Source organism: Schistocerca piceifrons, chromosome 1 (assembly GCF_021461385.2).
Source record: "Schistocerca piceifrons isolate TAMUIC-IGC-003096 chromosome 1, iqSchPice1.1, whole genome shotgun sequence".
In the NCBI taxonomy this organism is placed as follows: domain Eukaryota; kingdom Metazoa; phylum Arthropoda; class Insecta; order Orthoptera; family Acrididae; genus Schistocerca; species Schistocerca piceifrons.
Window position 1 is genome coordinate 403,043,305 of NC_060138.1, and position 27,283 is coordinate 403,070,587.

Here is a 27,283-nt window from a genome sequence, read left to right on the forward strand (position 1 = left end):
TGAGGACCCAAGGTCCTCAAGCAGGTTCCACAGATCCAGTAAGCTATTTCTGCATGGGAAGCCCAACAGTACTGCAATGGAAGTTATGTGACAAAAGCCTTCCACATAGTGTTGTCAGGAATGTAACATCACTGTTCTATAGCTGGACTGAGCAAAGAAGACTTGTTACCATCCACATGATCTGTCACTCTGATGCTGTCCATGATAATTTTTCATCTTAATAGCTATCACCTTACTTGAAATTTCTTGATCTAGTGGATCTGCTATGCAGTGCCACCAATTATTCCCTGTGACTTCTTCATCTTCTACCGAGGATGTGGCATCATATTGACCTGGCTCACATTTTTTTTTCACTATTTGTGAATAATAAATGTTCACCCACCTCTGACAAGGGTCCCACCATGTCCACAGCTGCAGACAGACTGGCTACTCAAGGCCACAAGCCTCTCCCACCACCTGCCACTAATGCATGCATGTTTTTGTCACTCTCAGGTCATTTTGACAAGTATGTTGCAGAGGGAAGGTTAATGAACCGCAGCAAGAAATATTTTGCCGCAGATCTGTCTCCAATATTTGGGTATCTCAGACAGAAGAAAACAACAACAGTATTGTTTCAAACTTAACAACTAATACTGAGACAATACCGAAGTTGAATCACTTAATCTGCTCAAGTTTGAACTGTTTCAGATGAATGCACACCTCCCATGAACGTAAATGAAGGTCCTAATCCCAGCGACATAAATTCACATTCACGTAAGAGGTAGAAGATGAGTGATCAGGGCACGATGTGCAGAATTTAGTGACGGATTTACAACTCAAAAATGAGAAGTTTAATAAGAGTATGTGAGAACAGACTGAAATTATTTGAGACTGCCAATCTTAAAAGGTTGATAAAAGAAAATGCAAGTGTGATTTAATTTTTACTACATCGTGTAAGTTTCTTAAAAGCAACTTGACTTTCAACAAACATGGTTTACATTGAATTCTCTCTCTCTTTGTTGCTGTAAATCTGTTTGTGGTAGTAAAAATAAATAACAACTTTCGTCATAGTGATTCAGTGCTATGCATAAGTTATTATCTAAATAATATGCAAGATTGTTAATAAACAGCTTTCTCCCAAACCTTTTCACTGTCTTCACCTCCAACAATAAATGTGACAGCAAATAACAGGAAGGGACTGAATCACCATCTGGGAACATTCACTTTTAATAAGAAACTGGAATTACTTCACATTCCACCATGTGTAAAAAGTTATGAGTTTGATACACCATTACAACTGTAACAAAGAGAAATATCTTATTTTAAATAATTGTAGATAAAAATCTGTGGACCTAAGAAGAAAATTAATGCCACTGCAAGTTTTTTTGTTGCACTGATGGGTTTCCTGAACTAGATGCACATATTTCTTCTGTATATCGCTCTCTGTAACTTGCAAAACTGACTGGCATTAAATCTAAAATGAAGTTTGAATTTTTTGTCATCATTTACAAAATGCTTGTTAATCAAATGTTATAAGAACCTCCAGAGTAATGTGGTGCAAAACTTCCTTAATCTTCTTCTTCTTCTTCTTCTTCCTCCTCCTCTTCCTTCTGTTGAGGAGCCACAATAGCATTAACATTTCACCTTTTCCTATTTGTAGTAAAATAGCTAAGTAGTTCAAAGTCAAATCCAATTAAGGCATGCTTCTCTCCATCCTGCTGCCGACTGCTCAATGTAGCTGTGGCTGGAGCCTCTCCTTGGTAAATGGGGGTGACTGTGGCTGAGTGGTGGGTACATCATCGTATACCTGAGCAACAAATGGCGGTCAGGCTCAGATGCAGTTGCAGGCAAGAGGTGCACCTTGGACAATGCACCTTTAGGATGAAATTTCAATAGAATGGAATATTATGTTGTTGCTTCAATCATCACAGAGGTGACCTTGTTCCTTACTGAACAAATATCTTGTTACCTGTTAATATCTTTCTCTGGAGAAATGCTTAATAACATGGCTCCTTCATGATGAAGTGAATGACGTAAGTCCACTGGTGCTAAATCTGGAATAAGGGAAATGTGTATGATCTGGTACCCATAATTTTCCCCTAGATTGTTTAATGAAAACTGACATATGTGCTGCAGCACAGTCAGGGAGAAGAAACTACTTTACATATGGGGAAATATATGATCTGTAAGGTTTTACAGCATGCAGAGGGATTATACAAGAAAGCAGACTTTTTTGGGAAAATCCACAGAAGAAATCTCCTTGGGTTACCAACCATGTAATATATGAAACATTATAAAAAGTTTAGATCTCCTTTGCCAGATGATGATGACGAGGATGATGATGAGGGATTTGAAACACTGCCAAAGGAGAATGTTTACTTGGATAATAAACTGAGAAGATTTCTTCAAAAGCAGGAGATATACACACACAATACTTCAGATTTTTGCAGCTATTTATCATAAAATCTGTCTGTTCCTCACAGAGGACACAGCAAAATATTGACACACCAGCAGTAAGCCACAGCAAGATAATTACTAATTCTGCAATTAGCACTGAGATCCTCTGAGAAGATAAGAAAAGAGGAGAGGTTACAATGGTGTGTCTCTGCTTTATCATTAGTAATTTCGTATGTGACATGCTTCACCTACTATTCAGTTAACGATTGGAATCTATTTCTTCATAAGCTTGGAAATATATTGGATCATTTCACAGCAACTGTCGCATGTACAACATGGTGTTTATTGTATTATAACACCCATACTTTTAATTTAAGTGAAGTACCTACAGAATCTATTGTTCGCTTCTCAACCTACCTGTAACACATAAATAATGAGGCAGTCTTTCTCCTGGGAATATTTCATGTTGAGATAGTGAATTAAATTGGGGTGCCTCAATTTGTGGAGGTAATTTAACTCCTGTTCTATGCTTGAAACCTGAAACGAAAGGAAGAACAAAACGTTTACTGACAAAACAGTGAAAAATACAATGCATCACCATTATTTTAGATACATATCCACTACTATTTAGTTTGACTGAAGAAGGAGAAGGAGAAGAAGAAGAAGAAGAAGAAGAAAGGAAACAGACCAATATTCAACATTATAACATTTGGTCAGTTACCAAATCTTACTGTTGAACACTTTGGTTTCACTACAGACTGTTGTTGGAATTAATCTGTATTTCAGGTGACTTGCAACTGTTTCTGTCTTCTTGGCTGATAAGAACACATCTTCTGTCAAAAAATATTATTAGTTGTGATGAACTGGTTTACTCAATACCCCACTAGTACAATAAACAGTAGATAATTACTGTTCAGAGCTTGGACAGCTAATATCTATATTGCCTGGATAATTGGCAATAACTCAGCACTTTCAAGACATTGAATACCATAACACAATTTTCACCAGATCCTCTCCCAACACACACACACACACACACACACACACACACACACAAACGTGCACACATACATTCCCATAGTTACTGTGCCTGTATGCTTAGTAAGTCTGGAATCTGTGCTGCTACATTCATCTTCTTGTTTACGCAGATGTCTACTGTTCAACACTTCCATTATACAATAAACTGTTCTTTTAGAGATATCAATGTTTGAATTTCATCCCGTTCTTCCCATTACCATATTAAAGAAATTTAACTTTGTTGCTTATTACTTAATTTGTGTATCATACTTAGTAAATTATCACCTATGGCTCAGTAACAAAAGTCACCTTATAGCTGCCTGGCCACTAACTGGAGAATACTAGTTTCTCAATGCAACCAACGAAAGAACTTCTTGTCATAATAGCCAAGAATGTATTAAACATGTATTCCACCATGGTCAACAGAGATTTCCACACACTACTTTTCGGTAACATACTAGTTGACACCTTCATCTGAAAATGCAATCAATATGAGTGTAAACTGTATAGTGAACAAATGCGTTACCAGTTTTTATCTCTATTATAAATAAAGCCATACCTTTTTTAATTACTTTCTCTTGCATTTAAACGTGCTCACATCAACTACAAGTTTACAGTGTAACTTAACTAATGCCAAGTAGCAATGCCCACGAACAATATTTTACTGATAAGTGTGCAAGACTAAAAATGCAAAATTTGTTTATAGTGCTGACATTTGAAACAAAGGTTTGAGATATAAGGACTCATTTTAAGTACAATGTAACTAGTCATTACGTATTTGGGAAAAAGTGAAGTATTTTTTGTCAATGTAAATTTAACTGTTTTCTAAAGCTTGGGATGTCTATTGAAGAGACCTAACACTCACCAGCCTTGCTAGAGATGAGGGATGGTAATTTCAGTGGCTATTTGGTTGCTCTCTGGGTTTCACTGCCTGATGAGACGTAGCCGTCTTTCATAACAGAGTCCTATTCTTAGAGGCATCACATACTTCGAAAGTGCTATACGCTGGATGCCTTTTTGTAGGTAGAATGGATAATCTGAGGAAAATAAAAGCAACAGAGATGCACTTTCAACAAGGGATCCTAGAAAAGACAAGAAAGGACAGTATAATGAATGAAACAATACAAAACACCCTTCAGATCAATCCTCTAAAAGAAACTACAAAGAGAAATATGCTTAAATGGCTTGGCCACCTTAAAAGAATGGGACAAGAAAGACTTCCAAGATGAGCTCTAAAATTGACAAAACCTGGGAGAAGACCAACTGGAAGACCAAGAAAAAGTTGGAGCGCCCAGTTGAAGGATGATGAGTACCGATTAGGTCTGCAATGGAAGGAAATGCTGTACTACAGACTGTAGGAGAAAAGAGAAGCTTGGAAAAGGTTTTGTGAATGACCTGTATAAGCAGAAATATTTCAGCGAAGAAGAAGAAGAAGAAGAAGAAGAAGGAGTAAAAATTTTGAAGTGAGTCCTACTGGATTCTTACAATTAGAAAAACAATATTGAAAATATTTAGTGCTCTGTTACTATGAAGAGTATGTTTCTCACGGGATGCTCTCTGTTGACTATCAAAGGTTCTTCTTATAAGTGGACATAACTGCTGACAAGCTGTACTTTAGGATGGCCCCGGTTTGTCGACTTTTTAGAAGTTCAACTCCCATGCCCTTATCTGGTTCCAATCAACAAAAGATCAGTCTGTGAAAAATTTTAGCTTCTCAAACTACTTCAAAGTGACACCCAATGGCAAAGAAGTTTCTGAAATTTTCACAAATTTGTTGGTAGTGAATGATGTTATCCCACCCACAAGTCCATTTCTTTCCACAGCTTTCAGGTACCACCCACGGTCTAGTTGTTTATGCCACTTTCAGCTGTAAAGACTGCTAGAAAATTAATCACATCACAATTAGCTTTTATTCAATACCATGTTATGATGGTATGTGCAAAAGATTCCTCTCACACAGTATTATTTTGTAACATCAGTATTTTTAAGTTAAGTGTTTGGTTTCCTTATTTTGTAACCACTTATGAAGCATCCTTCGTGAATGATTTTTCATTTATTGTTTCAAACTACATCAAACCAGCAAGTCATAAGCATTTGCATCTACAGTATAACCTCGTTAGCGCGAACTCGCACAAGACGAACTCATGGTTAACGCGAAAAAAATATTGGTCCTGCCAGCAATACATTAGTTCTTATGGTATGTTTTATCGGTTAACATGAACTTTGGTTAAGGCGAATTACAAACTCTGTTTGAGTTCCTAGCCTAATTAAATTTCACTGTAACACAAACTTCTGATCTTAAGAGTATTCTAAAGCGTAATTTTTTTTATGAAATGGATGTAGGAAATGTAGCTACAAAGCTAATTATACTTATTGCTGACTCGTTTGTAACATATTGTAGGTTGGTAGCCGCGATTATCACCTCAACAATCAGAGTATGTTGTACATCGTAAGACATTCAATAATGTGTGCAGCAGCATTTGGGAATGTACTCAGTGCCAGATTTGACAGGTGTTCTGTTAGTCATAGCCACATCGAGTTGGAATACCGAATAAAAACTACAGTTACAACCGGGACCATAGCACACGAAAATGGCAAAGAGGACACAGATAGCTCTAAATGTACAGTTAAAGCTTAAGATTCTAGAAGAACTGGACTGGAATACTGAATAAAAACTACAGTTACAACCGGGACCATTAGCACACGAAAATGGCAAAGAGGACACAGACAGCTCTAAATGTACATTTAAAGCTTAAGATTCTAGATGAACTGGACTGTGGTACCAAGAAAACAGCAACTGCAGAGCAGTTTGGAATAGCAAAATCTACTTTATCTACAATTATTAAGAATCGAGAAAAAATTATTAATGCTGCGGCATCATGTTCTGGAGACAAATCTAAACGACTTCATACCGCCAAGTATGAAGACATCGAGACGTTAATGCTAGAATGGTTCAATCATATGCGTGCATCTAACATACCTTTAACTGGCCCTGTGATTTAGTCAAAAGCAAATGATATTGCTAAAGATATGGGCGTTGAAGACTTCCGTTGTTCTGCTGGTTGGTAGTATCGGTTCCAAAAGAGACATTCAATTTCATCTGTACAAATTTGTGGTGAAGCAAATAAAGTTGATGAAGAAAGTGCGAACAGCTGGTTGGTTGCATGAATTCAACCAAGTGAGGGAAAAGTGAGCATAGTGTGATGTGTTTAACATGGACGAAACTGGATTTTTCTACAATGTTTTTCCAAATCACACCCTGGGGATAAAAGGTGATAAATGTCATGGCGGAGTACAAAGCAAACAACGTGTGACTGTTGTACTGTGCTGTAATGCTGACGGCAGTGAGAAGTTTCGTCCCTGGGTTATCGGTAAATTCGAGAAACCCACGTTGTTTTAAAAACATAAATATGGACACTTTACCTTGCATCTACTATCACCATCGATGGCACATCATTTCGCAAGTGGTTTCTTCGTTTCAACAGTCGAATGGTTGCTCAAAATAGACATGTTCTTCTTACATTGGACAGATGTACTGCCCATAACGTTCATGATCTGAACATATCCAACATAAAGGTTCAGTTTTTTCCACCCAACGCCACAAGCCGCCTTCAGCCTTTGGACCAATGCATAATCTCTCTCATAAAGAGAGCATATCATAAGCGACTTGTAAGAGCCGCAATTCGTGCTGCTGAAAACAAAAGTGCAACCCCAAATTGGAATATGCTTGACGCAATAAAAGTCATCACAGCAGCCTGGAACTCAGTATCGCCACATCATATAGGGAACTGCTTTAACAGAGCTTGGAGACATAGCAACACTGAAGATGTCCAAGAGGTAGAAGATGCCACTTCACCTGATGAATGGACAGTTCTCCGGACGTTGCAAACCCTGGGATTAGTTTCGAAGAATTCATTAGTGTAGACGACGATGTTACCGTATGTGCTTCTGTGGAATCGAATGTGCCAAAAGCTGTGAAGGAGGTGCAAGAAGGACCATCAGAAGAAAGTGAAGAGGAAGAGAATACAGATACCATTCCACGTACCCGTCAGGAGATGTTTACAACCTTGGACTGTTTAGAACGGTTCACTTCAACATCGAACGTCACTGCTGGGTTTACGGACGCTATCATTACAATTGGTTGTGAAATTAAAAAATATTATTGTTCCCATGAACGTCAGCAAACCATGACCGAATTTTTTCCAAGAAAGTAACGTACATAATTTGTTAGTACTTGGATTTTACAATCACTTTATAGTGTTATAAGTCTACAATAACATGACTGATAGTGTAGTGTATTACACATTAGTGTACTGCTGTACATGTATACTTATTAAAATCTGTGTTTTTCACTTAACACGAATTTTTTTAAAACGAACTCCTGATTTTTTGGTCCCTTCGGATTCATGTTAATGAAGTTTTACTGTATAATCATAGAGCTGTAAAGCTTACAAGAAAGGAAATCACAGCATTACTGATTCCAAAAGCTTGCAGTTCTTGGCAAAATGCACAGAGTGCTACTAGAAGAACTGACTAGGGTGCTGATATGTTATTCAAAACTTTATGATGAATGGAAATCATCACAGAAACAACTGCCAAGAAATGTGGACAAAAAGAGAAAGGGGGGAGGGGGACGAAAGACACCTTCACGGTTGGGATGGGTAAAAAACTAAAACATGAGGAACAATGATCACTGAAGCCCATTTCAATAAAAACTGCTAGGAAAAAAAAATATCTGTGAAGAAATGAAACACTGTTTTGTCATTCACTAGCTTGCTGCATCACAAATAGGGGATTTGACTCTAATGTGCAGGTCACCAAGTCAGTCTGATAAGTATTTAAATTTATTTATTTTATTTTTCATTTTGATATTCCTCTGTAATGTTCAAGTATAATTCACTGTGCCCAACGTTCTCAGTAGGACTGTTGCTAAGGCAAAGGTTGTTTGTTCCTGTGGAATGGGATCTGCTGACAACATGCTCATATGTGGACATTCTTGGTAGCCAACATGAAGTGTGGGCAATAAATCTCTTGTTAACTGATGGCCATCAACTGAGCATTGTTTTCAACGTGCATACTCACTCTGATCCCTCCTTTCAGCTAGCAATATTATAATTCCTTTATCATTACTTTATCATTCCTTTTTTCTCAGATTTTGTTCCAACACTGAAATTTACGTTTTCTTATGACCACTGTGTATCTAGCTAAGATTTCACAAACCAATGTGAGTGAGACCATTCATATTCTGAAGAAGGAATAAACTTCCTATTTGTTCATGAAAATCTACACTTTATAATTCAACGACCCCCTAAACAATACTCACACAATGACTATGATGACATGCTCCCTTTTGCACTTGTACAAACTGGTGTCAGAAATGCAACAGCCCAAGTTTCACTCTGTAAGGAAAGCCATAATTTCATGATAAGATCTGCCATGACTAAAACATCTGATGCTAGCTGGGCAGTAAGAGAATAGGTAGGGCAGTCACACTGTTTCACTCGCTACATAGCTGCCAGGACCTTGACACACAACAATGGGCTGCCGGTGCAGATATCTATCCATCATGAGACACAAGTTGTCCAGCTAGCTGCCATCATGGTGTTCTTGCCAAGTCATATGAATAATAAATGCCTCATCGTGTCTCTACCTCCTTGACGTCGAGATGACTGTCTCAAGTGTCATGAAAGCACTGCTTACAACTGCCTACCTACCCAGCAGAAGATGCCAAGTAAGCAACAGCAATCAGTGAAGAGAGCAATAATTGTATGCTGATGTCTAAGGGGGCAGTCAAACGAAAATGAGACAGATAAAAAATGTATATAAACTGTTTATTATTTCAAAGGTTATCACCATAACTATTAATACAGTTATCTCACTATGAGGCAAGCTGGTCAGTGCCTTCATGGAAAAATAATTTTGGTTGCCTACAGAACCATGATTGTAGCCAGTGGTACACCTCTTCATCTGAAACAAATCGATGGCCACAAATGTCATTCTTCAGGATTCTAAAAATATGGAAATTGTGTGAGGAGAGATTGGGAGAAGATGGAGGATGAATAAGGGCTTCGCAGAGAAGCTGCTGCAGTGTAGTTGAAACAGCATTGTCAACAGGTGGGCAGAAGTCACTCTAGGAAGCTGTTACACATCCTCTATACAGTCCCAATGTTCCCCACGTGATTTCCTTATTTTAGCAGCACTGAAGAATTAGATTTGTGGTCAGCAATTTGCTTTAGATAAAGAGGTGCACACCTGGGTATAATCGTAGTTCCTTCAGCAACCTCAAACATTTTTTCGTGAAGGCACTGAGTGTCTTGTCTCTCAATGGGATAAACGTATTAACAATTATGGTGATTACTTTTGGAATAATAAACAGTTTGTTTAGTTTTTTTCTACTTGTCTCGTTTTCATTTGATTATCTCTTATAATTTCAGGTGCAGCGTCTGAGGGAAAATTCCTAGTGGTGTTGAATTCTGGTCAGAGCTGATGATGGTGGCAGTGGTCATGTGTGCATGAAGCGTGCTTGGTTTTTTGTGTGTGTGTGTGTGTGTGTGTGTGTGTGTGTGTGTTTTTTCTTTGCTGTAAAAGGCTTTGGCCGAAAGCTATAATGGGTAAAAGTCTTTTCGTTGTGCCTGTCTGTGACTCAATGTGTCACCTTTACGGTGTCTATACTTTTCTTAATATTACTGTTATTGAACTTATCTTAAGATGCCTATGATATGCTCTCAAATGAGGGAGCTGCACAAGCAATCAAAGGAGACTCTAAAAGCTCTGGTAGATCCTACAGCAACTCTTGTTCTTGTGAATATTGAACCGCAGGAACAGCTGTAAGCACAATAAGAGCCTTCAACTAATCAAAAAGTAGGCTTTAATGTTCAGGCAACTGTTCAAGACACCATTACAAATTCCTTCTCTTGTATCACAATCCGAAGTGATAAACAGTTTCCCTGCTGTTAATTTCGTAACCTCCAGGAGCTCATGCTTGTGAATATGTGGACTGATGACCATGGAATATCCAAGATGTATTTTCCTTTTTCATTCTTTCTGGCATCACTCTCGACCCTATAAACTTACTTCCTCTCTTTCCTGTCTCATCAGAAGCAATTAAAGCATCTTCTAATGTATTTCCTATTGATGGGTCAATGATAAATTTTCAGAATACTGATCTGAACATTAGCAAGGTTGATTCAGAATACTGACCTGAACATTAGCAAGGTTGACATGTCATAAATTTCTACCACCCCTGGTACTTATTTTCTAACACTACGATTCTGTCTTTTAAATAATGATGATGATGAAACAACCGTGATTAAGACAAACAGTGCAAGTTATGCTGCATGCTGACAAAGGTAAAAAAAGGTGAAAAAATAGCCAAGAAGCACTAAAGGGTTAAAAATTGGTGCAAAAGTGATTCTTCTTCCTTTACAAACATTTAGTTCTCATCTTTTCTACCTCTTAGTACTTGCTCAACGAAGAAACTGAAAAACACGCTCTTTCACAGTTCATTGCTGGAAATTTAAAATATATCCTACTGGTCCAATCCTTTCTTTAATAATAATAATAATAATAATAATTAAAAATACTGTTTAATGTCTATTTGCTCAAATGGCTAGTTCAAAGAAAGTTGTACATTAATATGCATTGCGTGCACACTAACAAACGCACAAATGTTTTTAAAGTTTTCCCATTTTTCAGGAAACCTTGAAAATATCTTTAACAAAATTTGATTCATTATATATTTTAACAACTGGTGCAATGGACTTGACATTTCTCCACAACTTTTACTTAGAATAAAATTGGAAATGGCGGGGTGGGGGTTGGAGGAAAATGTATCTCTTTTGCATAGAATTAATCAATGTATACACTTTTTTTCCAAATTTAGGTATTTGGGGATTGTTTAGCAGTTATCAGATTGAGCAGAAAATTTTCACACACCGTGTTTCAGGTGAGTGGAATAGGATTACGGCATGGGGATAGCTAAATTTTACCTTTGAGAAAATTATTAGTAGCTAAATGGCACACTGCAACATATGATCCCAAAGACATCATGTCATTTTACATACTAGAAACTATTCCAGCCAAGCAACTACGGACTTAATGAGTGAATCAAGTAAAAACAGATGCAGTAGGAGCGAGGTGCACCAGACACTGTCCACTAACAACTGCTTCACTCAACATCCAGAGCCGATGGTATATATCTCATATTGAACTGAGAGAAAATATATGTGTACTTAACACATTACAGAAAAATGTTCTTAACTACTGTGAGGAATACCTACAAAGAATAAGATTGTGCCACATGAAAAACCTTTCAACTTTGATTTGAGTGCTTGGGGTTTGTCACTAAATTTTTTTCAGCTCTGCTGGAATCCTACTGAAAACAGCATCTGGCTAGTAGTGCAAAACTTTCTGTGTAATGGTAAAGAAAGTGTTATGTCTCGTGTTCACTGGGTGGATGTTGCAATTCCTTCTGAATGAGTCAACACTGTTAACAACAGATTCCATAATGGAATATATATATACTGGGCTGGCAGAATTAGAATTTTAAGATACTCGAGCAACAGCCTGCAGAAAGTTCGCAAACTGACACTGTAGCTCAGTCTGACAGCCCTTTTTTGGGCTAAGGATATTCTTGATGAGTGCACGAAGTTACACAAAATTAACACCACGTAAGATTACATTGCGAAAATGAGCAAAATAAATGAGACTTCATGTTTCAGTGTCAGAGGCATTGGAGATTATTTTTATAATGAAGACGGCAGCATTCTTTCCTGTACAAGATTTTAAATGTGATAGTCTCAAGAAATCTCTCCGTCTACCCTCAATCCAAAGAATTTAAAACAATCAACTTAACTGACTTTCACAAATCTGAGGCAATAAATTTTTGCTTTTACAATAGTTCTATATCAGAAACTCTACGCATAGAGTTTTGTGAGTTAAGCGTTAATCTTTTCTCTGAAGTTGATTTTCTGACTACCTTGTTAGCAGGGACTGGAAAAATTCGCATTCTGTGATAAACATGAAATAGATGCGGATTCTGCCATAAAATGGCAATTACTTAATATGAGGTGCAATCCAAAATTTTCGGGGCTGCTGCTGCCATCTGTTGAAAACCTTACCTTTGGGCTAATGTTCACCATCACCCTCGAAGTAGTTCCCATCCGCACGTACACACTGGTCCCAGGACTTTGCCACAGGTCAAATGTTTTCTGGAAGTCCTGTTCTTTGAGGGTATTTATCAACGCCAGCGATGATTCTTGAATCCTCTCTAGATGTCGAACCAACGGCCTTTCAAAATTGAGTTTCAGTTTTGGGAATAGCACGAAGTCGCAAGGTGCCAAATATGGTGGGTACGGTGGGTGGGGTACAACTGCCATGTTGTTTTTTGCCAAAAAAGTCCTGATGAGCAAGGACGTGTGACAGGGCGCATTGTCGTGATGCAGCAGCCAGTTCCCTTGACGCCAAAGTTCAGGCCGTCATTGCCGCACATTTTCACCGAGCCGGCGTAAAAAATCACAGCAGTCCGTGGAATTCACTGTTTGGTTGGGTGGGACAAATCCTTCATGCACAATTCTCTTGTTATCAAAGAAAATGACCCCCCCCACCCCATGAACCTTGCTGTTGGTGGGGAGGATAGCGTGCCTCAGCGATACAGATAGCCGTACCGTAGGTGCAACCACAACGGATGGGTAGCAGCCTTTTCAGTAGTTGCAGGGGCAACAGTCTGGACTATTGACTGATCTGGCCTTGTAACACTAACCAAAGCGGCCTTGCTGTGCTAGTACTGCAAAGAGCTGAAAGCAAGGGGAAACTACAGCCGTAATTTTTCCCGAGGGCATGCAGCTTTACTGTATGGTTAAATGATTGATGGCGTCCTCTTGGGTAAAATATTCTGGAGCCAAAATAGTCCTTCATTCGGATCTCCGGGTGGAGACTACTCAGGAGGACGTTGTTATCAGGAGAAAGAAAACTGGTGTTCTACGGATCGGAGCATGGAATGTCAGATCCCTTAACAGGGCAGGTAGGCTAGAAAATTTAAAACAGGAAATGAATAGGTTTAAGTTAGATATAGTGGGAATTAGTGAAGTTCGGTGGCAGGAGGAACAAGACTTCTGGTCAGGTGAATACAGGGTCATAAATACAAAATCAAATCGGGGTAATGCAGGAGTAGGTTTAATAACGAATAGGAAAATAGGAATGTGGGTAAGCTAATACAAACAGTATAGTGAACGCATTACTGTGGCCAAGATAGATACGAAGCCACTGCCTACCACAGTATTACAAGTTTATGTGCCAACTAGCTCCACAGATGACAAAGAGATTGATGAAATATATGATGAGATAAAAGAAATTATTCAGATAGTGAAAGGAGGTGAAAATTTAAGTCACGGGTGACTGGAATTCAATAGCAGAAAAAGGGAGAGAAGGAAATACAGTAGGTGAATATGGATTGGGGGGGAAGACATGAAAGAGGAAGCAGTCGGGTAGAATTTTGCACAGAGCATAACTTAATCATAACTAACACTTGGTTTAAGAATCAGGAAAGAAGGTTGTATACATGGAAGAACCCTGGAGATACTAAAAGGTGTCAGATAGATTATATAATGGTAAGACAGAGATTTAGAACCAGGTTTTAAATTGTAAGACATTTCCAGGGGCAGATGTGGACTCTGACCACAATCTATTGGTTATGAAGTGTAGATTTAAACTGAAGAAACTGCAAAAAGGTGGGAATTCAATGAGATGGGACCCGGATACATTGAAAGAACCAGAGGTTGTAGAGAGCTTCAGGGAGAGCATTAGGGAACGATTGACAAGAATGGGGGAAAGAAATACAGTAGAAGAAGAATGGGTAGCTTTGAGAGACCAAATAGTGAAGGTAGCTGAGGATCAAGTAGGTAAAAAGACGAGGGCTAATAGAAATCCTTGAGTAACAGAAGAGATATTGAATTTAATTGATGAAAGGAGAAGATGCAGTTAATGAAGCAGGGAAAAGGAAAACAAATGTCTCAAAAATGAGATCGACAGCAAGTGCAAAATGGCTAAGCAGGGATAGCTAGAGGACAAATGTAAGGATGTAAAGGTATATATCACTAGGGGTAAGATAGATACTGCCTATAGGAAAATTAAAGAGACCTTTGGATAAAAGAGAACCACTTGTATGAATATCAAGAGCTCAGATGGAAACCCAGTTCTAACCAAAGAAGGGAAAGCAGAAAGGTGGAAGAAGTATATAAAGGGTCTATACAAGGGTGATGTACTTGAGGACAATATTATAGAAATGGAAGAGAATGTACATGAAGATGAAATAGGAGATATGATACTGCATGAAGAGTTTGACAGAGCCCTGAAATACCTAAGTTGAAACAAGGCCCCCGGAGTAGACAACATTCCATTAGAACTACTAACAGCCTTGGGAGAACAAGGCCTAACAAAACTCTACCATCTGGTGAGCAAGATGTATGAGACAGGCGAAATACCCTCAGTCCTCAAGTAGAATATAATAATTCCAATCCCAACGAAAGCAGGTGTTGACAGATGTGAAAATTACCGAACTATCAGTTTAATAAGCCATGGCTGCAAAATACTAACACGAATTCTTTACAGACGAATGGAAAAACTGGTAGAAGCAGACCTCGGGGAAGATCAGTTTGGAGCCCATACGAATGTTGGAACACGTGAGGCAATACTGACCCTACAACTTATCTTAGAAAATAGATTAACAAAAGGTAAACTTATGTTTCTAACACTTGTAGACTTAGAGAAAGCTTTTGACAATGTTGACTGGAATACTCTCTTTCAAATTCTGAAGGTGGCAGGGGTAAAAAACAGGGAGCGAAAAGCTATTTACAATTTGTACAGAAACCAGATGGCAGTTATAAGGGTCGAGAGGCATGAAAGGGAAGCAGTGGTTGGGAAGGGAGTGAGACAGGGTTGTACCCTATCCCCAATGTTATTCAATATGTATAATGAGCAAGCAGTAAAGGAAACAAAATGAAAAGTTTGGAGTAGGTATCAAAATCCATGGGGAAGAAATAAAAAAATTGAGGTTCACCGATGACATTGTAATTCTGTCAGACAGCAAAGGACTTGGAAGAGCAATTGAACGGAATGGACAGTGTCTGGAAAGGAGGATATAAGATGAACAACAACAAAACAAAACAAGGATAATGGAATGTAGTCGAATTAAGTCGGGTGATGCTGAGGAAATTAGATTAGGAAATGAGACACTTAAAGTAGTAAAGGAGTTTTGCTGTTTGGGGAGCAAAATAACTGACAATGGTCGAAGTATATAGGATATAAAATGTAGACTGGCAATGTCAAGGAAAGCATTTCTGAAGAAGAGGAATTTGTTAACATCGAGTATAGATTTAAGTGTCAGGAAGTTGTTTCTGAAAGTATTTGTATGGAGTGTACCACTGTATGGAAGTGAAACGTGGACAATAAATAGTTTAGACAAGCAGAGAATAGAAGCTTTTGAAATGTGGTGCTACAGAATAATTCTGAAGATTAGATGGGTAGATCACATAACTAATGAGGAGGTACTGAATAGAATTGGGGAAAAGAGGAGTTTGTGGCACAACTTGACTAGAAGAAGGGATCCGTTGGTAGGAAATGTTCTGAGGCATCAAGGGATCACCAATTTAGTCAGCAATTTAGTATTGAAGGGCAGCGTGGAGGGTAAAAATCGTAGAGGGAGACCAAGAGATGAATACACTAAGCAGATTCAGAATGATGTAGGTTGCAGTAGGTACTGGGAGATGAAAAAGCTTGCACAGGATAGAGTAACATGGAGAGCTGCATCAAACCAGCATCTAGACTGAAGATCACAACAACAACAGCAAAGAAAATGATGATCATGCTCTTCACATTGCTCTTCACTAGTCTCGCTTTTTTGGGTCTTGGAGAACCCGGGATCTTCCATTGGGAAGATTGTTGCTTTGTCTCTGGGTCATAACTGTAAATCTAGCTCTCATCGCCGGTGATAACCCATGACAAGAAGGTTGGATCATCATATGCGGGCCGACGTAGGTCCATGCACACTTCAACTCACTGTGCCTTCTGATCGGCAGTCAAGATCTTTGGCACAAATTTTTTGGCGACACAATGCATGCCCAATTCATCAGTCAGCATTCGTTGACATGTCTCAGAACCAATACTCACTTCATCCTCAAGGTCTTGAATGGATCAACGTCAATCCGCACGAACCAACTGTTGAAGTGTGGCAACATGGCAACAATGTCTGGCGTCATGCGGCTAATGGGCCTTCCAGTGTGAGTAACATCTTCAACGTCTGTAAGGCCAGCCCTGAACCGAGCAGGCCACTCAAACACACAATACGGTTTATGCTCTGTCCCCCAAACACTTGTTGAATCACTGAAAGGGTTTCCGTAGCACTTTTCCCAAGATTTGCACAGAATTTGATACACACGCACTGTTCTGTTCGCAAATCCATCGTAAAATCGCCCCACACCAAACACAGAATATTACAGAAACCACTGTGGACACGCAACACATACTCCCAGCTGAATGCCACTCCGCACACTGGCTCCTCAAATACACAGCGCTCACCACCTAGCAGTGCAAAGAACTTTCCAGATGGCAGCACCAGTCCTGAAAATTTTGGATTCCACCTCGTAGTGCTATTTCACAACGAACTGTGTCTAAATGGACTAATTTATCAGAGAGAGTTTGAAATAGCTTTCTTTTCTACAAACAAATATAGAAAATTTAACCAATTCTCAGTTACTGGTATCGTACAGCATCTGGCAAAGTCCAATGTAAAACGATAATGTATGTAAGAACATGTTTGCAAAATAAAAGTGTACAAATGCAATGACATACTAACGTGTTCAATGACCTGGTCCCATACCAACTGGGGAATGCTGAGTGGTCTGTTGAAGATATGTGCTGCGTAATGCAACATAGTACTCAGCCATGGGACCTAGCATTTTATAACAAAGAATTGAGTACATAAAGATTAGAAGATGGTGCAATTCAGACACCTTTAACATGGCAAATTAGGTGGCAGATGTTTAGAACTGTGGCTTCATCGAATACCACTAGAGGTTAGGCCTGAACTATCTCATTAACAATACTCTGCTAACCTCAACAAACAATTGCGCAGTAGCTGTTTCTAAATGCTTTGTGTTGTGTGTTGCTTGTTGGTTTCTTTTCTAATTCAGAAGTAAGCAAAATCCTATTGTGTTTACACTTGTGGCCATCTGCCACTGCAGCCTATAGTGCCCGCATTCTGTGCTATAGGAACTGGAAAACAAAATCTGTAACATTTTCTGACTGGGCCGAACTTCTTTCTCTAACGGTAAAAAAAAAGAAAGAGTGTCATTCTACATTTGGTTCTAGGTCTGTGCTCAAGTGTCTTGTCAGTTCTATCTGTAGCATTGTTAAGCATGGGTTGCATGGCTATGAAAGCCACCAAAGATCGAAATTTATAGTCTGCAGATTTTGGAATCGCCACATTGGGCGGTAAAAGACAAAGAAATTCCAGAAACACTTTAAATCAAAGATGCTCAGTTCACCAGTGGGAAAATGCTGCTGCTTTTCAACAGAACAATCATTTTTGAAAGCTTAAATATAGCCAAGCGAAGGAAACAAACCCCATTTCAGATGAAAAAGATGAAGTTTTTGCAAAACATTCCAGTCAAAAAGTTCCCAATCAGAACTTTTCTTTTTTAACAGCCAGTTTCACAGAACTAGGATTCATTTATCTTCACTCATATAGCATGACAGGATTTTAAATTTGCGTGTCTAATCATTTACATGCAAATAAAGAGCTGCGAATTTCAACAAAAGTAGGAGCAAATTTTGCACAAAATAGATGCTAGATTTTCCGGTCCCTGCTTATTAGCTGTATCATTTATATTACATTACATTACATGTCTTTCACAATAATGCTTGTGTCATTGCACTCTCTCTGGCCCAATTGGTTGGAAAGCTGTTGTATCTTTTCCTGAGACAAACAAGGTCAACAATTTTTGCACCTGGTCCTCGATATCTTGGAAACTGGCGGTGGGACGGAGCTGGTCCCGTACGTGCGGGAAGAGGCTATATAGATCACCCGAAGTATTAAAACCATCATTTCAACTTTTCTCTATTTTTATTAATCCAGTCTCTCAACTTTTTGGAATGACAAGCATAATAAATAAATATCTACACTCATGCTCATAAATTTAGGATAATTGCAGAATGTGGTGCCACACAATGTGGCACTACACAAAAGTGGCACTAATAGCACAGGCACATAGGGAACAGGCACTACACAGATATGTAAGTTCACGGTATTGGTGCTAAGTTGAGAAAACCGTCCCGATACATACGTACTACAAAATGTCACCGTTTCCTGCTCATGTACCCCAACATCAATATGGGATATGATCACCATGCACACGTACACGGACCGTACAATGGGTTGGCATACTCTAGATCAGGTGGTTGAGCAGCTGCCTGTCAGAGCTCCTGAAGTGTCGTAGGGGTTTGAAGACGTGCCGTGATACGTTGACTGAGAGCATCCCAGATGTGCTTGATGGGGTTTAGGTCTGGAGAACAGGCAGGCCACACCATTCGCCTGATATCTTCCGTTTCAAGGTACTCCTCCACGATGACAGCTCGGTGGGGCCATGCGTTATCATCCATCAGGAGGAAGGTGGAACCCACTGCACCCCTGCAAAGGCAGACACACTGGTGCAAAATGACGTCCCAATACACCTGACCTGTTACAGTTCCTCTGTCAAAGACATGCAGGGGTGTACATGCACGAATCATAATCCCACCACACACCATCAAACCACTACCTCCGCACAGGTCCCTTTCAAGGATATTAAGGGGTTGGTATCTGGTTCCTGGTTCATGTCAGATGAAAACCTGGCGAGAATCACTGTTCAGACTAGCCCTGGACTTGTCCGTGAACATAACCTGGGACCACTGTCCCAATGACCATGTACTGTGTTCTTGACAACAGGCTTTACAGTCTCTCCTGTGACCAGGGGTCAGTGGAATGCACCTTGCAGGTCTCCAGGCGAATAAACCGTGCCTGTTCAGTTGTCTGTAAACTGTGTGTCTGGAGACAAGTGTTCCAGTGGCTGCGGTAAGATCCAGAGCAAGGCTACTTGCAGTACTCAGTGGCCGTCTGCCGGCACTGATGGTGAGATATCGGTCTTCTTGTGGTGTTGTACACTGTGGATGTCTCGTACTGTAGCACCTGAACACGTTTCCTGTCTGCTCGAATCGTTGCCATAATCGTAAGATCACACTGTGTGGCACATGGAGGGCCCATCAAACAACCTGCTGTGTTTGACCAGTCTCTAGTTGTCATAGTGTTCTACCCCTCCTAACGTCATCAATATGTGTTCTTTGAGTCATTTTCAACACACAGTCACCATTAGCACATCTGAAAATGTCTGCACACTTACTCGCTGCACCATACTCTGACACGCACCAACACACCTCTGTGTATGTCGACTGTTGCCAGCACCACCGTGCAATGACCACAGGTCAAATGCACCGCTTGGTCATACCCCGAAGCGATTTAAACCCACAAACCACCCACCAGAGTTGTTCCAGCATGTATCAGCATTATCCTTAATTTATGAGCTTGAGTATAAATGGCTCTGAGCGCTATGGGACTTAACATCTATAGTCATCAGTCTGAGCTTGAGTATAGAAAAGCAATGAACCCAAAACAGAATCCTGTGGAATCCCACTTTACATGGAACCAGTCGGGTGAGGACAACCTTCTGTTTCCTATTTTCTAGCTGGAAAGTGAGAAATCCAATAATTTTCCAACTTATGCACAAGTACTGCAAGGTTCAATCACATGCCTTTGTTAAATTAAAGATAATACCTACTTCCCTCAATGTATCATTTAATCCTGACAGTGCCTCACATATAAAATAATAAATTCATTTTCTGTGGATATTCTTTTCCCAAAGACAAACTGCGAGCCTGACAGCAAATTACTTGCAATGAGTACAGATAGGAAAAATGACCATTTTGTGACAAAGCAAAATTACCTGATACACACTATTTCGTAGTCAATTTTATCCAAAAGAACTATTTTATCAGAGATAGCTCAAAATAGCTTTATTTTCAGCATATTAATATTGGAAATGTAACCAATTTTCAGTTATTGGTGAAGAACAATTTGAAATGATACTGTGCATTAGAGTCTGACTGCACAATAAAATGTACATGAATGCGACGAAGTATCAATGCACTCAATTATCTTGTGCCTCACCAATTATGGACAGTTGAATGATATATTTAATATACACATAGCATAATGCAATTTAATACTCAGGTGTGTGGCCTAGCTTTTATAATAAAGAAATGGAAACATTTGTTTGCTACATAAAGTTCAGAAGATAAGGTAATGCGGACCACTTTTAAATTGGCAAATTAGATTGAGGATATGGAGGATGTTTTAAACTGTGGTTGAGTCCAATACCACTAGAGGTTGAGCCCGAACTACCTCGTTAACAATACTCAACCAACCTCAACAAGCAATAGCACGGTAGCCATTTTTGAATGCATTGTGTTGTGCATTGCTTTCTTTTCTTATTTTGAAATTAATGAGGTGACTGATCCTAGTCCGTCACAGATTTTGATTACAACTCTCACGACACCAGACGGGATCAGCAATTCCTGTGACGATGTCTCAGTTCTGCTTTGCGGAACATGAGTGTAGGCTGCTGCCTTGCAAGAGGGAGGTGGAGCTTAACTCCCTTCACTGCTTCTCTCCCATCTGATGATCAGAATTCTAATTTGCTTACCCTCACGGCTCGCTGCCACAATATAGTGTCTGCACTTTCTGCTACTTTTTTTTTTTTTTGATGTACTGAAACTCTTCTCGTAAACACAGCCTTTTACATTGGGATGATGACAACTAAACTGGCTGAGCGCATGAACGGGCACAGACGAACTGTCTGCCTAGGAGATGTCCAATACCCAGTAGCAGAGCATGCCCTCCAGCATAATTCTAGGGACCTAGGAACCTGCTACACTGTATCTGCCATTTGGCTTCTCCCACCCAACACCAGTCCCTCGGAACTGCGGAGATGGGAACTTGCACTCCAACACATCCTTTCATACCGCCATCCCCCTGGACTGAACCTACGTTTATCAACCTCACTCCCATTTACTCTTCAGTCTTCTCCTCTTTCTCTTTCCTCTTTAGCCATTCATGCACCTTTTCATCCTACATAATTGTGTTTATCTTTATACTATATACCTCTTTACTTCTGTATGCATCATCTTTGGTTTGAAGCTGGCACAGTACTTACAGTAGAATATCTTTGGCTTCCCTCTGACACCCATGCCTCCATCTTTGCTACCTTCCCTGTTTACCTTTCCCCTGTTGCTTCATAACCTGGGTTGTGAGTAACTGAATCCACTTTCCCCTCTCTCCTCTCTGACGAAGGAACAAAGTTCAGAGAGCTAGGATACTTAAATTTTCTGTTCTGTTTTGTGTATCTATTGGTTGTACTGAGCTGAGGTAAGTACTGGCCAGCCCCTCTATCTCTGAAACACCTTAAATTAGAGATACATTCATTCCACCAGCAGGAAAATGCTGCTGGTTTTCAACAACACAATCATTCGTTGAAACCTTAAATAGAGCCAAAGGAAGAAAAATCAAGGCTATGTTGGGGAAAAAAATCCCTGTTTAAGTTTCTGCAAAGCAAACATTCCAGTCAAAAAATTCCCACTCAGCACTTTTTTTAAATAATCTTTTTTTTTCAAAGAACTACGACTTCGTTTGTCTTCACCCATATAGTTTGACCTTCTAAATTTGTGCATCTAATCACTTTAAAAAAATTAAAAAATTATGATTTTAGACAAAAATAGATGCAAATTTTGTAAAAATAGATGCTACTTTTTCTGGTCCCTGGCAATGAGATGTGAGATTTCTCTCATACACACTGCTTTTTCAAAAACTTTTGAAAACACTGGATGCAAAAGAAACTGATTTGTAATTGTAGACATTACCTCTTCCAACTTTTCACACCTCAAAGACACACAACATAAGTGACAGAATAGTGAACTAATACAGAATCCACCAGAAAAATGTATACACTCTTTGTCAGGCTCTATCGAGATATCGATATTGTTGTTAGATTTGAGTTACGAGTGAGTTTGTAGTATGGTTTTTGGCTCAACAGACATTAGTTCTTTCATTCCAGTATTGAGAAAACAAGATGGCTGGAGCATGCTTGACATTTGAACAATGAAAATGTATTGTGAAGTGGTTTCTCAAGTTTGATAATGCCGCTGAAGTGCATAGTTAGTGGAGGTGGGAATTTGAAACAGAACAGCCAACCCACCTAACAATTAAAGGCACCATTGACAAGCTTGAATTAAATGTAATGATTGGTGATATTCACAAAGGAAGATCAGGAAGACAGCATGCAGCTACAAGTCCTGCTTCATTGGCTCTCGTGTTGGAAACATTTGTTAATTCTCTGCCGAAGTCTGCTACATAATGTGCATGTGAAGTGGTGTTAGCAGTACAAGTGTACGAAGAATTCTGAAAGCTGCAAAGTGGAAAGTTTACATTCCACAATTACTGCACTTGATTGATGACAACGATCCTGATTGCCGAATCCAATTTTGTTAATGGTATCAACAAATGGTAACTGATGACGAACAATTTGTGACAAAGGTAGTGTGGAGTGACAAGGCACAATTTAAACTTAATGGAACCATGAATTGGCATAACAGTGTGTACTGCTGGGCACCAGAAAGTCCGCATCTTTATGTGGATAAAGTAGGCAGTCTACCAGGGTTCATGTGTGGTTTGGATTATCACCTAGGGTCTTAGTAGGACCCTTTTTATTTTATGTTACTGTCACTGGACAAGCGTACCTAGAAATGTCAAACACATCAATTTTTCCAGGTAAAGGTATGCTTTATGGATTTGATGAAGACATTTTCTACTAACACGTGGGGCACCACCAACTACCACCTAGCCATACAATCTTTCCTGCACGGCAATTATCTGGGGCATTGGATTGAATGAAGAGGGCCCAGTGAGTTCCCTCAATGGTCATCCGATCTAACATCTGTTGTTGTTGTTGTGGTCTTCAGTCCTGAGACTGGTTTGATGCAGCTCTCCATGCTACTCTATCCTGTGCAAGCCTTTTCATCTCCCAGTACCTACTGCAACCTACATCCTTCTGAATCTGCTTAGTGTATTCATCTCTTGGTCTCCCTCTACGATTTTTACCCTCCACGCTGCCCTCCAATGCTAAATTTGTGATCCCTTGATGCCTCAAAACATGTCCTACCAACCGATGCCTTCTTCTAGTCAAGTTGTGCCACAAACTTCTCTTCTCCCCAATCCTATTCAATACCTCCTCATTAGTTACGTGATCTACCCACCTTATCTTCAGCATTCTTCTGTAGCACCACATTTCGAAAGCTTCTATTCTCTTCTTGTGCAAACTAATTATCGTCCATGTTTCACTTCCATACATGGCTACACTCCATACAAATACTTTCAGAAACGACTTCCTGACACTTAAATCTGTACTCGATGTTAACAAATTTCTCTTCTTGAGAAACACTTTCCTTGCCATTGCCAGTCTACATTTTATATCCTATATACTTCGACCATTGTCAGTTATTTTGCTCCCCAAATAGCAAAACTCCTTTACTACTTTAAGAGTTTCATTTCTTAATCTAATTCCCTCAGCATCACCCGACTTAATTTGACTACATTCCATTATCCTCGTTTTGCTTTCGTTGATGTTCATCTTATATCCTCCTTTCAAGATACTGCCCATTCCGTTCAACTGCTCTTCCAAGTCCTTTGCTGTCTCTGACAGAATTACAATGTCATCGGAGAACCTCAAAGTTTTTACTTCTTCTCCATGAATTTTAATACCTACTCGGATTTTTTCTTTTGTTTCCTTTACTGCTTGCTAAATATACAGATTGAATAACATCGGGGAGAGGCTACAACCCTGTCTCACTCCTTTCCCAACCACTGCTTCCCTTTCATGCCCCTCGACTCTTATAACTGCCATCTGGTTTCTGTACAAATTGTAAATAGCCTTTCGCTCCCTGTATTTTACTCCTGCCACCTTCAGAATTTGAAAGAGAGTATTCCAGTTAACATTGTCAAAAGCTTTCTCTAAGTCTACAAATGCTAGAAACGTAGGTTTGCCTTTTCTTAATCTTTCTTCTAAGATAAGTCGTAAGGTCAGTATTGCCTCACGTGTTCCAACATTTCTACGGAATCCAAACTGATCTTCCCCGAGGTCGGCTTCTACCAGTTTTTCCATTCGTCTGTAAAGAATTCGCGTTAGTATTTTGCAGCTGTGACTTATTAAACTGATAGTTCGGTAATTTTCACATCTGTCAACACCTGCTTTCTTTGGGATTGGAATTATTATATTCTTCTTGAAGTCTGAGGGTATTTCGCCAGTCTCATACATCGTGCTCACCAGATGGTAGAGTTTTGTCAGGACTGGCTCTCCCGAGGCCATCAGTAGTTCTAATGGAATGTTGTCTACTCCCGGGGCCTTGTTTCGACTCAGGTCTTTCAGTGCTCTGTCAAACTCTTCACGCAGTATCTTATCTCCCATTTCGTCTTCATCTACATCCTCTTCCATTTCCATAATATTGTCCTCAAGTACATCGCCCTTGTATAAACCCTCTATATACTCCTTCCACCTTTCTGCCTTCCCTTCTTTGCTTAGAACTGGGTTGCCATCTGAGCTCTTGATATTCATACAAGTGGTTCTCTTTTCTCCAAAGGTCTCCGATCTAACATCTATAGACTTTTATTTGTGGGGAACTGTCAAAGATAACGTCTATCGACATAAGACACGCACGCTGGTTGAATTTTGGCAGGAGAATACAGCAACAAGTGCAGCAATCTCCACTGTAACACTGACAAACATAGTTGCGGTAATCACTCGTCGTTCTGCTGTGTGTGTATAGCTGCCAACGGTGAAGATTTTGAGCATTTAAAGTAACCAAGTGCTAAACTGAAGGTTGTACAACATGTGTGATCAATTATTAACTGTAAAATATACACGTAACTAATACTTTTTGTTCCTTAAAGTATGTATCTAAGCTGATTCAGAAGGATGTAGGCTGCAGTAGGTGGGAGATGAAGAAGCTTGCACAGGATAGAGTAGCATGGAGAGCTGCATCAAACCAGTCTCAGGACTGAAGACCACAACAACAACAACAACAACAACAACAGCAACAACTTTTCTGGCAGACTCTGTATATGGTGCACTGATCTTTATGATTCTATTTGAAATTTAGTTGTATCCACAGAAATCTTTAGTTTTCAGTGATTTACATAAATCTCTTTCAGCAAGTAGCATCTCACAAGCATTACCGTTATACAAAGTTTCAGAAATTTAAGCTGAATTGTGGTCTTTGAAAGTGCATAATAGGCATTTACGATACTGGAAAGGTTGACGAAAACCTAAGTACAGTTTAACCCTGCTTTTACATTCCTGGAATTAACGTTTTCCTGCCATTTATGACATTTGTTTATTGTTTCTGTCAAATTTCCTATGTCCACAATGTTAATTTGAACCCGATTTTGCATCAACATATTTATAATTCTCCTGCAATTTACGCATTATGAAAAAATATCTATCTTGCAGCGCTAGTTAGCACTGTCATTCACTATGTGTTGCTCAAACGTTTTTAGTTTAAACACAATGCCGCTCATGTATTTTTTTCATGATGCTGGATGTCCATGTTACATGGTTACGTTTCTTGACACAAGGGCACTCTACTCAGTTGATTTGAACCGGTAAACGTGTAGAAGTTTGAACAATTTGTGTCGTATCTCCTGCTACTGCCAAGCACTACCTGGCGTGATGGCTGATGGGAGTAATTGGGTTCATTCGAATAAAGATATCATGACCATTCACAACCATTTCCAAACTCTCTATCGCACAAATGCAGTTTCCTGATTGCTGTGATCATCATAACACCTTTGTCGAACCATATTTAGCATGTTTCAGCATTTGGCCTCTTGTAGCACTAGCGGACACCTTCATTCACTTTGCATTGCTCAAACGTTTTTAGTTTAAACACAATGCCGGTTATGTATTTTTTCCATGCTGAGCAAAATAAAATGTGTTTCGAGAATTTACTTTTGTTGTCAGGTGCAATATTTTCGTATATTTTTTTGTGATGTTACAAAAACAGTGCGAGTGATAGTTTGCATGTGTGGGGGTTTTCTACATAACTGATAACCTCAAAAAGATGACTACAGTGCATGAGAGACAGAATAACACATATTCAAACACCACACAAAATACTTACATATATATTTGCACTTGACAACGAGAAAAAATTCTCGAAATGCATCATTAAGTACAAAAAAATGTGTGACTAGTGCAGTATTTCATTATTTAAATAATGAATGAGAGCTGCAGGCTTTCCAAAAACATCGATTATTATGTCCGAAATTAAGTGAAATGTTTCTATTTCCCAGACAGTTATCAATTCCAGTTACATCAGCAGTTTTTATTAGATAGTAAACCTCTATCAGGTAATAAAAAAGTCCATGACAAGAATAAAAAAGTCCATGACAAGCCTTTTGATGCCTGGTATGTACGTATGTCATACATAAAGCGCAAAAATGCAAGGGGTATCCTATACGTAACTTTCACAGCTTAAAACATTATTTCCCATATTTTACACCATTTTTTGGAGTCCCTTGAAGTATAAAAGTGGGGTTTCACTGTATGTGCTGCTGCAATCCAAAACCCAATCACAGAAAATTATGCTAAATGAAACGGAAGTTGAATGACTTCGAACACACTGTTCTTCCAATTTAATCCTCTGCTGCTCTGATACAAGTGTCGGCAGCCATACAATTGCTGATCTGTCAACAACA

The 27,283-nt window shown here is 39.3% G+C and overlaps 1 protein-coding gene across 1 annotated transcript in view; it reads right to left on the minus strand.

The window, feature by feature from the left end:
• The window catches only part of LOC124788618 (eIF-2-alpha kinase GCN2), a 312,712-nt gene that overhangs the window by 168,404 nt on the left and 117,025 nt on the right, over positions 1 to 27,283 (minus strand). Inside the window, exon 8 of the mRNA XM_047255891.1 lies at positions 2,794 to 2,913. Within this exon, the coding sequence (XP_047111847.1) occupies positions 2,794 to 2,913 (120 nt within the window). The remainder of the gene's footprint in view (positions 1 to 2,793; positions 2,914 to 27,283) is intronic.